At 35.4% G+C, this 16,044-nt stretch overlaps 1 protein-coding gene across 1 annotated transcript in view; it reads left to right on the top strand.

The window, feature by feature from the left end:
- LOC134663622 (cAMP-dependent protein kinase catalytic subunit 3) overlaps positions 1–15,466 on the top strand; it is a 36,328-nt gene extending 20,862 nt beyond the window's left edge. The window contains exons 3-7 of the mRNA XM_063520040.1: positions 1,114–1,223; positions 7,235–7,480; positions 10,149–10,330; positions 12,477–12,554; positions 12,830–15,466. Of these exons, the coding sequence (XP_063376110.1) occupies positions 1,114–1,223; positions 7,235–7,480; positions 10,149–10,330; positions 12,477–12,554; positions 12,830–12,955 (742 nt within the window). The 3' untranslated portion in view covers positions 12,956–15,466. The remainder of the gene's footprint in view (positions 1–1,113; positions 1,224–7,234; positions 7,481–10,148; positions 10,331–12,476; positions 12,555–12,829) is intronic.
- The last annotated feature ends 578 nt before the right edge of the window (positions 15,467–16,044 follow it).

Genomic DNA, 16,044 nt, shown 5'->3' with positions numbered 1-16,044 from the left:
ATGACACTGCTTTCAATCAAAACTAGCGTAGATGCTGCGGTACTTAACTATAAAGATAAGTATAGTTGAAAATGTATAGAATATAGTATAATGTGAAGAAAAAAGAAAGTAATAATAAATTAGGATAAAACAGCACAATGTACAAAATAATTCCAACCCTTGGTTGTTTAATGGGAATAATGATTTTGTGTTATTTTTAAAAAATCGTTTAAATACAGGTAATAAAGTTACGCGAGATGATTACCGGCCTTCGTGTTATCTTGTTGAAAGCAGCCTTAATAGTAATAAAGTCAAACCGCCAGTTCTTGTCGCAGTAGTTTCATTAAAAATAAAATCTACAACATCACAACTTTTTTCAAACAAACAACTAGTTTATTATTATGCCTAGGCCTAATCATGTTTATCATCATTGGGAGTTTGAAGCGCCGGGCCTGAGCCAACTGCTTGCCGTGCCGTCACATTTCAATCGCATGCCTTGCTGATTGCGGTCTGGCAACTTATCGGACACACTTTTATTTGCTATTACGTGCAGTGATCTATTATCTTGCAACTGCGTGCAATGACTTCGTTAATAAACAAGCACGGTTCAAAGGACATTACTTAAAATAGATAGACATTTTGGCTCCATTTTAAAGAAACCAATTAAGAAATCAGGCCTTATGAGGCGGTCTGAATGCTCTATCCTGAACTTGAGATACTGTACCGAGTACAGTATCCATAACTACAGTAAGTTCCCATAGGCGTACCCACGGTACGGTCTCTGATCATAAGCTAAGAGTTTTTGTTTCAATCGTACCCTGTTACAATGTACCCAGCCTCCCCTACTTCTGCCCCACCCCTTAAAAATGATGCGTACCTACGCCCATGTAAGTTACCTATAGTCAAATACGTATAGATAGACACTTGGGCAGATAAATGTAAGACCCGTATAATTAGAAAATAATAATATATTAGTTTCCGCCTTTCCCTACCTTTTCTTAGTAAAAAAAACTAAAAATATAAAAAAGTCAAAATATTCATTATGCAAGTAGACCTAGCAAAAAGCAATTTTAAACCGTCATATACAAATATCATCTCAGTCCGGAAATATATTATTATTTTGTTGTATTACAGACGGTGGTGGACGCACGATGACTCTTGTATTTACATGCTGTTCGACTACGTTTCTGGTGGAGAGCTGTTCACATATCTGAGGAGTGCAGGACGCTTTAGCAATACTACTGGTAAGTCATTTATCGTCCGTTACTAACCGTGATATATGGTTTCCCGTACTCAGCTAGGTATATCCACCACAACACATAATGTATTGGGATGGCAGATGCGAAAAAATTCACTTGTGTGTCATGTATGTATTAGCGTTTTTTTAAACGATTATCACTGCTAGGTCCCTAGGTGTCCTAGAAAGTGTCGATAAATAGAAATCGGCTGTTGCTCCGGATAGTATAGCCGGTTTTTTCATCCGTGATATTCACAAACACACTACATAATTATTAAGTAAGTATGTATTTTTTTTTAAAAATTTTATCACTACCACTGGTTCACAACAAAAAACTAACGGTACTTTGTAACGCGGACTAAAATGGGCAATGGGGTTGGTTGATTGTACTAACTTATGAGCTGCTCTGTCAGCCATCTTTGTTATACCGTCGCTTATTGGGACACCTTGTTTAACGCCACATCCTTTAGATCATATTCACGATAACGGCTTGAGAAACTAATGTTTCTGAAGTCTTATTCACTAGGTATCTAGTTTAATCTATAACTAGGTTGTCGGAGTAAATCAACTAGGTAATTACGGGAAGTCATAATAACCCGGGCACTAATTTATTCATGTCCACTGACATTTGATTACAGTGCTCAATCAGTGGCATGATTACTCTTACCGATTGCTCTAATTTGATATGTGTTTTTTTTAACTACTTTTATAAGTAACACGTATATTACACACAATATAAGTGTTACTTATAAAAGTAGTTAAAAAAAAACCGGGCAAGTGCGAGTCGGACTCGCGCACGAAGGGTTCCGTGCCATAATGCAAAAAAAAAAACAAAAAAAAGCAAAAAAAAATTTATTCTGTTTTTAGTATTTGTTGTTATAGCGGCAACAGAAATACATCATCTGTGAAAATTTCAACTGTCTAGCTATTACGGTTCGTGAGATACAGCCTGGTGACAGACGGACGGACGGACGGACGGACAGCGAAGTCTTAGTAATAGGGTCCCGTTTTACCCTTTGGGTACGGAACCCTAAAAACATCGATAAATTCAATAAATATGAAGTTTGAATTGATATCAAAGTGTATAAATATATTAATATATTTTTTGTTTGGAATATTACTCGAGTAAATAAATTAGACGAAACATAATAAATAGGTATGTATATAAGAGCTGGATTTACGCCAAAGTAATGTTACGATGAATGTCCAGCTCCGTGGCTCGTGCAGCCACAGCATACGGTGCGATGATTGACATTGCAGATATAGACTAATTTCCAGTTGCATTGTTTTAATCGAGTTTGACTAAATCATTTGAAGCTGTCATGTACGAGAATATTCATGGGACATAAACAGGAATAAAAAACTAAAACTAGGTAACTACAATTAAAATAACTAAAATTATAAATATCTATCAAAATTTGGTGCCCTCGGGAATGCCCATTTGCCCAACACGCAGGCATACATACTCATTTGAATATCCAATTCAATAAAAACTTGTGATGATAAAATGACGGGAGTACACATTTTCAAATATCGCTTTACGAAAAATTTTTTGGTTGTATTTGTAGAAAAAATCCGACATTATGTCCGCCATTTGTACATTTTTCCTGTATTTGTGCAATAAAGTTTAAATAAATAAATAGGAATAAAAAATTTTGGTGCAAGATTCTCAAATTTAATGCATATTTTAAACAAGGGTTGCGGCAGTCGGCGAGCAAATGTGGCGAGTAAAATGTCACAAGGGCCGTGTTGCATAATAAACTACGACTAATATTACAAGCGGAACTCCTTTTCTAATTTCACTCATAAATATATTATAAAAGGAGTTCCGCTTGTAATATTAGTTTTAGTTTATTATGCAACACGGCCAAGGTCTTTCTTTTAGTCTTAACTCTTACATGATAGTTGAAAGATTTTTGAGACCGGGTTGTTTACTCCAAGTGTCCTCAATCCTCAATATTACTTTTCCTTGTTTTCCGGTGTTTACTGTCTGTATTATTCGATCTAAACAACTTTAAATGATAATGTACAAGTCACAATCACAAATGAAATATTCACACGTCAAATTTAATTTGTTTGCAGTGACGCTTTTTTTGACGTCATAGTCTTCATCTCGTGCCAGTAGATACGTCTTATCCGCAGATCTAAGCTCAGTTTAGATGGTCGGAGTTGGCTCTCGAATGTGCATTTCAGTCTAGTAATTGGCGCCTTTTGGCATGACAACGCAAATGGTTTAATGGCCGTAGTAATTTGCGTTTCAAATGCAGCGTGTACTGCGAATACACTGTGTAAATTTAGAGTTGGACTTGATATTAAATATAGTTACCTATTATAACTTAGTATAGTACTATTCATGCATAGCAAGTGGGGAGAATTAATTGTAACCCATCAAAAATATATACATATGTGAAATGAGAGCCAAGTTCAATATTAAGAATACCTATGCGTCGTTGTTGACTTCGCTGGAAAAAGAATTGAGATTTTGCACCGAAAGTGACTGACACCCTCTATTAGTTTTACAAATAGAGGTATTAGTAGAGCTACAGTTCGCGTTCAAAAGTAATTGTACGCCACACTGTAATTGTACTCTATATAGGTATAGAGAGACTTATTGCGTTTTATAAAGCTACTAGATTGGTTAAATTGGTAGATGCTTTTGATGCATAGTGCTGCTATTAATGCTGACTACCTGGGTTTATTCAGTAGTGAGGAAATGTTTGAAAGAGAAATAAGGATACACCTATAAAAGCTACCTAATGGTGAATGAACGTAAATATATTGCCATCCTCCAAATACAAGTGTTATTAGAGTACTAGCGACCCGCGCCGGCTCCGCACATGTTTACAAATTATACACGAAATTTGTAAAAGTTAAAACGTTAAACTAGGGAATGCAAATCGGTTATTTTTTGTATGGAAATAACCGCGGTTTCGGTTAATAACCGATTATTTCCATACAAAAAATAACCGAAAATAACCGATTTGCATTCCCTAGTTAAAACCATAACAAATTATACTTACATTAAACAACTGTGTAATAAAAACAGATGAAAACAGCATGAAAATTTGTTCAGTAGTTTTTGAGTTTATCGCGAACATACAAACACACAAACGACGCGGCGGGTACTTTATTTTAATTATAATAATATAAGGTGTAGTGACAAATTATTCCTTCATAATTGAAACGTTTTAATAATCAGTTCATGATTGATGCAATAGACTTCACGCTACACCTAGTTATGCTTCTAACGCGTTTTAAACCATTCCACCAAAGTCACCAAACAACATTAATCAGTTCGTTTGTGTCTGTATATCTGGAGAAAGGACATGAATGTCAAAGTGTACAGAAATAGTCTGCCACTGACGCGGGCACTGCGATTGGGTGTTGAGACGATTGTCGTTGTTTTTGGGTTTTTGTCGGCGATTTGCACAGTGGTTTGTCGACACCGACAGGGACGTAAACTGGCGATCACACAATATGTCTGATCCGTGCCGTTGCCAGACAACGTGACGCCCGCGTGCGTCCTGCTCTCATTCGAACATTGTCTGCAAACTTGCCTCGTGTAGCTGGTATTTTTACTTTTGTATCCAACGCTGTTTTTTCAACCACGAGCCGGGTTCATTAACGCTGAGTGAAATGTAATGTTATGCCTCGTTAAAGTAGTTGGGCCGAAACTGATTTATGAAATTTTCGCCTCCGAATCATATGATTTACTTGTCTATAACAAGGTATAAGATCAAAATATGTGTATGATGTAATCAATTTGAAATCAAAGATAAACGTTACACATGAAAGTTCTGTTAACCGGCCTACGGTCTCCATCATCAGATAAACTGATGTTATCGTAGGTAATTACTTGTACCTACCAATACCTACATAGCTCTAACATTCATTTGCAAGATTTGTTTCCTAATATTAACTATTGGTATTATTTTAATTTAAGTCCCCGCGCAGTTATACAATTACAATTCAATTCATATTTTGAACTCTTATGGAAATAAAAGAATAAAATATTTTTTACGAGGTAACGTATTTGTGTCCATTTTATTTCTCGTTTTATTCATTTACGTACCTACATATGTAGTACATAAAAAAGTAGGTACCTATCTACTTAGCTTGTTAGAAATTTGTATTTTCTATTTCACATGGCATCCTAATGGAGACTTATTTAGAGCAGGCGATTAGTTCAAATATAGGAAACAAGTCATCATCGCCTATTATGATGCTTCGTGTCGGTTGAATGATCTTGGGCTGGTGAGGTCATGCGCAGGCGTCGCTGATAGGGCGCCGAAGCCTGCGCGGTTCCGCGATCGCGCCGTGCCGTGCGCACTCGCCCGTCTCGCCCACTAACTTTATGTCCTCCTTTTGTCTCGGTTCCAACTAGACCTCGCTAATTTATTGCGCTAACACAAAAACAATACTAGACGACTTCTCGGATAGGTTAAATACACAGACCGAGTAATAAATTGGCGTGTTGATTTCGCGGTGATTTTTAAATACTGGCATTAAATCAAACTATGAACATGCAATCAAAATTTGAAAGCCCGGACATATATATTCTGACTTTATTCTAGTTTTAAGATATCTAAAATAATAAATCACCCGACTTTAACACAACTATGTGTCCCTTATATCAATTTACTCAAGCAACATCAGGCCGTATTGCACACGAATCACAACTACCTTACATATACATATAAGTACATACTTTTACAATGTACTTCATATATCGAATATACTTTTACAGTACATTTGGTGCTACTTTACCGTCCTAGGCAGGGCGCGATTAAGGACTATACGTGCCTATGTCAAAAATTTATAGGGCCATATGTAGGTACTGTAAAACGTTGTTACGATACACGTGCGAAAAGATAATTCACAACTCGTGTCGATTTAAAACACTCCCTTCGTTCGTGTTTCAATTTATCGTCACTCGTTGCTAATTTCCTACTTTTCGCACTTGGATTCTATCATGAAAATAGGTAGTTTAAAATTCTCGATCACGATACTTGTTACGTTTTACAAATGTAGCAATAAATGTCTGGCCCGAGTTGCAGGCGTCAATAAATTAAAGCCAATAGTTCGTTTGTCACTACATGTACTTACCTACGCGCGTGAAGTAAATAATCCACTGTATTGATGCTACCGTAAAAGTGACAGAGCTTTCCTGTGGCAGTGTCGGGCCGACACTAATACTAATAATACTGGTGACGGCAACAGCCGCTCCAGTGCTGACTTCTAACACCCAAAATAAAAATGATTTCTACATACACTCACTATTACACGGACTAGCTAGCCAATTTTTTACGATTTATTATAATCCCACATATCTGAACTGTGATAATAGTTCACGTTCAGAAAACAATAAATCTCTGTCCGTCAGAGATCGGAAAAGTACGAGCCTATTATTTATAGCGATGACTGTAGAATGTTTCCATTAAGTAATATGATATTGGAAAGGTTTAAAAGAAACAAAAGATTACGAAGTTAAAGGTCAAGCGAAAGACACGCTTTCTAATTTTATTGACAGTTTTGACAGTCATAGTTTTTGGATTTATAATGCTATGCATAATAACATTTGTATATTCATGCTAATAGAAATGCTAGCTTCAGACTAATTACTAGATACTAGAGCGTCTAGATTGTGAAAGGAGTTTTCGTTGGTTTTTTCTGTTGAAAGTATATATATATTATCTATTTAGACTTCTAGATATCCGTTAGATATTACGACCAGTTTTTGGATAGGTACCTATCGATATAGTACTTATTCTGATTTCCGGTTTTATGTAGCATCAGTGAAAGGTGCTACATATGAAAGTGGTTCAAAATCTGTTATTAATGACTTAAATGAAGACTTTTTCTGTATCAATTAGGTAAATTTATTCCTCGTTGATTAATGTATCCCCAATACTACTTACGTACGTACTTGTACAATTGGCCTAATTGGTACATGCCGAAAGTCAATCTTGTTTATTACGTTAGTAGTGTGAACTTTAGATGTAAATTTAATTGTTGCAGGTAATTTTTACGCCGCGGAGATAGTATCAGCTTTGGAGTATCTTCACGCGCGGAACATCGTGTACCGGGACCTAAAACCCGAGAATCTTCTGCTAGCGAAGGACGGGCATCTCAAGATCACGGACTTCGGGTTCGCGAAGAAACTAACGGACCGGACGTGGACGCTCTGCGGTACTCCGGAATATTTGGCGCCGGAAATCATACAGAGCAAAGGGCATAATAAGGCGGTGGACTGGTGGGCTTTAGGTAAGGCTTCCTTATTTAAAAGCTATGTTTTGTAAACTATGTTATATGTATTTTCTTAGGGTAAGTAATCGAAACGCACCACTATCGAGTTCATACATAAACGTCTCTTACAAGTTTTGATAGGTAAGATTTATTTATAAACTCTGTTTGGGAAACGAATTGAACCAGTAAGTGTTTGGGTGATATATTGTTAGTTCCATGCGAGTAAATATGTGACAGCGTGATTTGATTATTGTTGATCGATTGCTGGCTGAATTGACAGTTTATTATTGATATAATTATACAGTTACCACTGGTAACTACTGGTAAGTTACTTGCTGTATTTTTAACTTTGTTTACTTTATTTATAAGTTTCCGTAGCCAAACAATTCTGGGGGATGGGCTTTCACTCCATATATACATATACTTAACTAAAAGTCAAAAATTGCGCGCACACACACAGGCACACACACACAAACAGACGCAAGTCAGTTTTACATCCAAATAATACAATTTGATTAGCGGTAGCCCTCACACTAGATCAATAACAAAGTAAAGTTGAATTAATGCTTCCCATGATAATTATTTTGAACATGTTCGATTGAGCCGTTAATGAGCCTTTGCAGAATATAACTGCTTATTATTAAAAAAAACTTAAGTACAGCGAATATACGACCCTTTGCTGGTAGGTATGTTATTTTTACATAAACATACTGAACCCTCCTTTAGGCCTCATCCGACACGCAATAGGCCGGTTTTGTGGAAATTTACTGATATTTGAGACGCCAATGAGAGTCTCCGTAATAAAATTAGCAAAAAATATAGGCCTCATATAAAAAGTCGAAAACTGACGCGGAGCCGGTTTTATACTTGTGTTTCCGCGATTAATGTCTATATAACTGCATATTAAAAATACGACTCTATATCACCGCTGCGTTAATTTTGGCCCTACTAAAACAAACACACACAAAGCCGCATTATTAATAAACAATGTCCCAAGAATATTGACATGCATAACTAATCAAAACAGAAAGTAACTACAACTTTTTAAATCTATAAACAACATTCAGTTAACAATAAGTGTTTATCAATGTGACCAATAATAATAATGTGCTATAGTCGCACCAAACAAAGTCGGCAGCGGATTTGATAGCCCACGCAGTGTAAGTGTTATGTATACGTCATAATTTCATAGAAGTTTGACGTTTAAAATGACACTTGCACTGCGTGGGCTATCAAAATCGCTGCAGACTTTTTACGGTCTGACTATAGCTAACAAACAGGCCTGTGACTTGGATCTTCCGCCGAATTTCGATTTTAAAGATGTCTATAAAGGGGCTCACTGATTAACAGTCCGCCGGACGGTATCAGCCTGTCAGTTGTTCGGAACTGTCAAAATTTTGTTCTAGCTGACAGGCCGATACCGTCCGGCGGACTGTTAATCAGTGGGCCCCTCTTAAGTTATGATAAAGGTGACATTCGGATGTCAACTGTAGCTGTGTAAGGTGACAGTCATTTCGACGACTACAGCTGCACTGCTGTTGCGACGTTGTCAGTCATTTTACTATGGATATTGACAATAACATCGACGTGTCGGAGCAGTAGTGCAGCTGCGGTCAGAAATGGAATGTTACTTTTAGAGTTGCGGTGTTTTTGTTGTATCTATAAAGATTTCTTAGATAAAATGAGAAAGAGTGACATTCCATTTCCAACTGCAGCTGCGATACTGTTCATTTTACTATGGAAATTGACAATGACAGCGACGCGTTTCCATAGTAAAATGAACAGTATTGCAGCTGCAGTTGGAAATGGAATGTCACTTTAAGGCTCGCCACCGCATTACTGCCGCGATTATGACGTTAATTCGTCACTCATTTTATGAAGGAAATTGACAGATACAGCGGTGGCAACGTCGACGCCGCAACAGTAATGCAGTTGACATCCGAGCGTCACCTTAAGAACGAGCCAATCGATTTTTTAATGCAAAAATTTGACTTTTTTTTTTAATACCTAATTTTTTCTTATATGAATATATTATAGACAAAAAAACTAAACTTTCATGAAAAAACTCTACTATTATAAAAAATATACACATGGCATATCTTTTTTAACAAAATTTTGCATCAAAAATTTGGTTGGCTCCCTTTTCTGAATTAATTTGTGAGTCAAATGGAGTAACTGTGCAAAAGGAAATTCCATCATCATCATTTCCCGTAAATCGCACTTTTTTGTCGTGAACACCACGGACTAGTTGAGATCGGTGTTTCATCGCAATTCACTCGTCGCGCAGTGGATACATACATATAATATTTATTTACGGCTCTTGCCTGCTGCCACTGACGGTTTAATGCGGAGTTTACATTGCTATTATTTAGTGTTGTGATATATTCCCTTAAATCCTATCTTTACTCAGATGATGAAGCTGGCAAGCAGTTTATTAAAATAATTTACTTACATGCAATGTCTTGTCATTAATAAAATAAGCCGTGCTAATTGCAACAACTTAAGGTTGAATCATGGTAATCATTTATAAACTATTTTGTTTATTTTTTATAACGATAACGTACGTGTGCCATACCTCCATAAATTTATGATAGGTAATTATGTTTTTAATATCAGTGTTATTTTAGTAGATTGAATTCAAGTGTTTATGAGCGCGTTATAATGTGCTTTTGTCGGTTATTTTCAGGCGTGCTCATTTACGAGATGCTCGTTGGCTACCCGCCCTTCTACGATGAGAACCCCTTCGGGATCTACGAGAAAATCCTCAACGGACGGGTGGAGTGGCCGCGGCACCTCGACCCCGTTGCGAAGGACATTATTAAGAAACTACTAGTACAAGACAGAACTAAGAGACTTGGAAATATGAAGGTAATATATCACATAAAACTGTTAACAAAATCGTCTACACAAATAACTGTAGCCGTCGTAATTCGGTTGCGACATATTGTAAGTCGTAGTAAACTGTATATTCGGACATATAAATCTTTTGATGCAACGATGCTTGGATGGCTGAAAAACAAATATGCATAAATGAAATGCTGGGTATATAAAACTTAAAAAAGATTTTCGTAGCAACGTTACAGATATGATGAAGAAAATCTTTCAGAAATCAATATTGAAGTGTTATAATCGTTGCTGTGCACACAGACGCGCATGTTTACATTGGGCGGAAAATATCTAGCCTTGCGCTTGACGCGTTGTTTTAAATTACGTATGCGTTAAGAAGATTATCGCTGTCTACGAGAAAAGATATTACAGTTTTGTCTTTTGTTCGCTTCGTACTTTCATGTCGAACTAGGGTTCAATGTGCACTAAAAATATTTTTTTTCCGAGCTATGATGTTGGCTGCTCTCCAGCGGATTCCATATATAACTTCTAATCTTACACTTGACAACTTGTCTGTAGGAGTTTTTTAAAGGATGATTTAGACTCATCTGAACAAGGTCTTGGTACATTTGACATTAGTCAAAATGTCACGTTTATAAACCAGGCATTTGTAATTAATCCATGGATACTAATTTCATATTAGAATATTAACTTATACGAGTATCTAAATTATACATGTAGTATTTCTTTACGTATGTATTAAAAAAATTACAAAAAAAATATATATGAAAAAATTGTTTTAGTCTTACACAATACGACCTAGTGTCAAACAAGTTACCTACCTACTTAGTGGCAGTAGTAGTGGATACCTAATTGTGATAAATGGAATATTGCACAAGAAATAGTTACCTAAAGTTCTTAAGTAAACGTAAACGGAAACGTAAATTTTTGGGATTGATAACAATACATAACAATAACGTCTCTTTATTGCAGTCCTTAATTTAAATGTTTTTGAAAGTCAATTTAAGAAAAAAATAGTTTCATTTGAGTTCAAAATTACCAAACTACCAAAACAAATACGTAACAAAATTTTTAATAATTTAATGTATCAAAATAATAATGTATCTAACATTTTTGAATACTTTAATAAAAAATCAAGAAATTGTTGAAAAGTTTACGAATTATTTATTTACTAACGTTATTGTAAATCCTCTTCTCACCACATTCTTGCAAAAAATGGGATGTCTCACATAAAAACTCATGGAAAATATCATTTAGACATGTAGTAAGCTTGGCGTAAACAGAAACCGGAAACACACTCAATTCCAAAGAAAAACTTTCAATACGAGTATACCAAGTCAATGTAATTAGATCATTCTATTCCCATCGAGTGAAGTCCGATGATCGTTAATTTGAAATCGGCTGCAGTTTCTAGAGGTTTGTTTTCTCCGAGCTTTTTGCCGCGGGCCGGTTGCGCGTCACCGCAATGTCGCCGTGTCGCCGCGATGTTTAGAAAGCCATCCATCAGGCGGTTAGCGGCGACATTAAACAGTCGCCGCTACCACTGACTTATGTCTCGACGCAAATACGCGTACCATGTTCCTACCCGACCAATCTAGATAAGTGAGCTAGCCATCGGCAAGGTGGCCGTCCCGATGACTTGCACAACTCAAACGTGTTCAATAAACCACGCGAAGCGACAGGCGGCTAGGTTGAGGCTACATTAAATACTGCTGGACATGACACATGTGTCGTTGTTTATGAATCTTTGATACCTAACTATTAAAAAAGGACTGAGAGATGTAATGATTATGCAAACATATATAAATATTTCAATTAAATTAGTTCAAATAATAGTAAAAAACAACAACAAAAAATGGCCTAGATAATACCTACTATCATCACTATCACTCGTGCAAGCAAGACGACTCAGCTGTGACTAGTGTGTCATAACGTCCTCGATAGCATTCTTATAAATAGTAATAGTAGTGGCATATTACGTCGCTTCGAAGTCACCCATTTTTTTCTTACGAGGCAAACGTCCCTATAAACAATGATGCTGTAATTCCTTCAGTCGTAACCGAGTCCGAAGGCAGTGATTGTATAAATTCAATACAGATGACTTGATTTATGACTTTTGGAAATCTTTCTTAGTTTGTACTAAGTGTTTGTTTTCTTTATATTGCAGTGCGGTTCAGAAGACGTAAAAAGACACAGATGGTTCAAGAATATCGATTGGGCAGATGTGTTCATGAAGAAAATGCAGGTAATTAATTATTTAACATTACCTAGCTTTATAATTTTTATGACGAGTCGTGGGCGAGTCTATGTTTCATTATATATTAAATTGCATTACATATTATAGGTATCGTGTATTTATGAAATCTAGTCTAGTATAAAGAGGTTAACAGTAATTTGAAAGTAAATTCATATAATTTCAATAACTGAGATAAGATTCCACGCAAACCAAATGGGCCAAGTTATAACTTTTTAGAAATAAACATGGTATATAATGTCTCCAACCGTATTGTTTATGTGCAGCCTCCCATCATGCCGACGGTGTCGTATGAGGGCGACACGTCCAACTTCGACGAGTACACCGAGACGGACTGGAAGGCGGCGCGCGCGCTCGACCCCGACGAATTGAAGCTTTTCGCCAACTTCTGATCTCCTGCGCATAAGCAGTCCAATGGAAACTTATAGAATCCTTGTAGTTTTGGCTACCATGCATAGGTATATTAAGCAGATAGTTCCAAGCGGATATTGTAGATTTTCGTTTCCTAATAGTTTGTAGGTATGTACTTAATTTAAGAGCTTAAAAAAGTATTTACTGAAGTCACATGTAAAATTATATGGCAGGTATGATTTATTTATTTATTTATTTAATTATTTCACAATAAATATTTCGTGGCGATTAATTCATTATTTTTAGAACAAGAACTACGGCTCTGCAATACCTATACATATGTAGTATAATCTCATAAGAAAGTAAATTGTATAAATTCGTATTTTGTAGTTCGTATGATTTTTTGGCAAAATATGAAGCGAACTATACTTACTTTATGGTGATGTATTGGACTATTGGTGTAAACTATTTTCATTCATGATATTGTAACTGATGAATATTAAGAAGCTAATAACAAGAAATAATATGCATTTATAAATTGTTAAACAAAAAATTGAATAGCCGTTTTCAAGTTTTATTTGTTCATAACTTCCATTTTGTATATTTTTGTAATGCTGTCTTTATTTAAGTAGTGTAAGTAGCTGTATACTGACGCACTGATAAATATTTTGGACGCAAAAAATACAATGCATGTCCAATTTTATAACTTTTTTTGGCTAGGCTTATTTAGCGTGTACCTAAATAGCAAAGACTTGCATGCTTTTTCATACTTGTGTATAAATGTGTAGATATATGAAATTAGTACCTACCTAGTTAAACTAATGCTGCTAAACTATAAGTAATTGATTGTTAACCTGTTTATATTGTGGATCAATATTTTTAGTAACAGGGTTCTACAATTTAGTGAAAACTCACTTATAGTAAAATTATTCCAATGCTTGTTTATTCAAAGAGTAGTTTAGGTATGTATCCGTTTATGAAACCATCTTCGCTGAGCTGCGATGTCCAATGTTTGTGATTTAAGCTTAAAATAGGCCTTTAAGTATGGTAAGTGTAAACTGTATAATATATTAAGTATTTATTTCAATCTTATTCTTTGAGTAACTACCAATGCACCGTTTTTGTGATATAACTAATGTTATTTAATGATCCTGAGTTTAGGCAATTGAATTATTTAAGTCAAAAATTATTTATGGTTTAAAAAAAATCAATAGTTAATATTACTTTACATGGTCCTACCTAACTAAAGCGATTAGGGTGACTGCTATAGTTAATGGCCATCCTCTTCAATAAGACTTATATTCGCTTGTTTCTTTCTGATTTGTTAGGAGTGGCCAATAACTATGTAGCAGTAACCCTGCGCGGCAGCGTGATCAGGCAAGCAACGCGCCATATTATTTTGTCTCAAATAATTACGATTATTAACTAATCTGCAAGGATTGTACACAGCACGCGTTTTTGATAATAAAATAATACAGCTCTGTGTAAAAATAATAATTAAATATCACTGACATGACTAGATCACAAAATATCACTATCAAAAATTGTCATGCATTTATTGATTCATAATGAATCCTCTAAATCATAATATATTATTAATTATTCGGATGAGGACCCGAGACCTCTGTACAAGAGTAGGTATATATCACAGGATATTTTATATATTATTAGACATTTTATAGTAAGGGCAATGCTCGAAGTCACCTCATCGAAGCGATGTAGGTACTGTTTACGCACGAAGTGCGTGAATCGCATTTCCTCAGATGTACCGACGTGGCTCTAGAGTCTCTCTAAGTTAACTTTGCACCGACTTAAATAGAACAAAGTCTGGAAATGTCATTATAAACGGCATATTTTGAAAGAAATTTGACATTGTTGATGACATTGACACACTTTGTCATTGCAAATGCCATGCAGAGTTAGCTTGGTTCAACTTAAAGAAGGGAACGATAAAAAACATTATTTATCCGCATAAATGAGTAAATATAGATTTACATTTCATGTTCTTTTGTTATCGTGTAGTTTTTTTATCGGTAACTGGTCAAAATTAGCTAGTAGTACTTACCGAATCAAAAGCACTTATCTACTACGGTTGCCCAATGAAGAGTACCTACTTATTCAATAAATTATAGTTGTGTCTATTTTGATAATCATTTTAAATTATATACCTATTTTTTATACCAATTGCCTAAGTAGTTGGTTACAGGTTAAAAACTGGAATATTGATGCTATACCTATATAGTTAGGGTCTCTTATATCCAAGATAACTGTCTGTGGATTAATCAAAACAAGGTATACCCAGTAAGATTGTATATCCTAAGAGTCTCTGTGCCGTTATTTTCCGAGTCGCGGCGTAATTAATTTGAATTCAGGCCATATAATATTCTCTGTGATTTCATTTAGTCGTTAAGTATAAGATAATTAAAATTATTACTAACTTATTTCAGTCAATCGTCACAGAGGAGTAATTTCATGGAAACTTGCCTACTTTTGTAACCGTCAACAGTCTAACTAAGAAACAACAGGGTTGTAAACTATAAAATAAATGTACATTTACCAAAATAAATGTGTTATAATTATCCTCTAGCGGCCCACCATACAAGGAAAATAGGCAATCGAATTTGAATCAACGGTATTAGAAAATAAAGTTGAATTTGTTTTGTTTTAAAATCGAACGAAACAAAATAAAATAAACTCTATTCCATTTCACTAAGATTTAAATTTCATTGGAGGTAATTTGTACTAGTATTAGGACATTGAACCCCAAGAGGTATATACTATGTCTATATTAATATCATACCTACACCAGAGACCTGTCTTCACCCGTGTATTATTATGTTATAAAATCTGAAAACGTCACCATACGTATTTTAAATAAAGGCATCCCCGAAAATTGTCTGAAAGAAAACGTGCAATCTTTATTGCATTTAGCAAAGTAGATAAATCTTGCAATTTTCAAACTAAGAGTTTTGAATGATTCACGGTTATTTTCACAAGATTTGTATCGACCGGGATATGAAAAAACAATACTAAAGGTAACCAAGGTTCCCGGTCGATATAAGTCTAATTTTCAAACTAGTACAAACAAGTTATAATGGATACTTCCAGGTTGAAGTAATTCAAACTTATT

This window comes from Cydia fagiglandana, chromosome 4, assembly GCF_963556715.1.
Source record: "Cydia fagiglandana chromosome 4, ilCydFagi1.1, whole genome shotgun sequence".
NCBI classification, from domain to species: Eukaryota; Metazoa; Arthropoda; class Insecta; order Lepidoptera; family Tortricidae; genus Cydia; species Cydia fagiglandana.
Note: the sequence above shows the minus strand (reverse complement) of the source record. Positions and strands in the feature narration are given on the sequence as shown.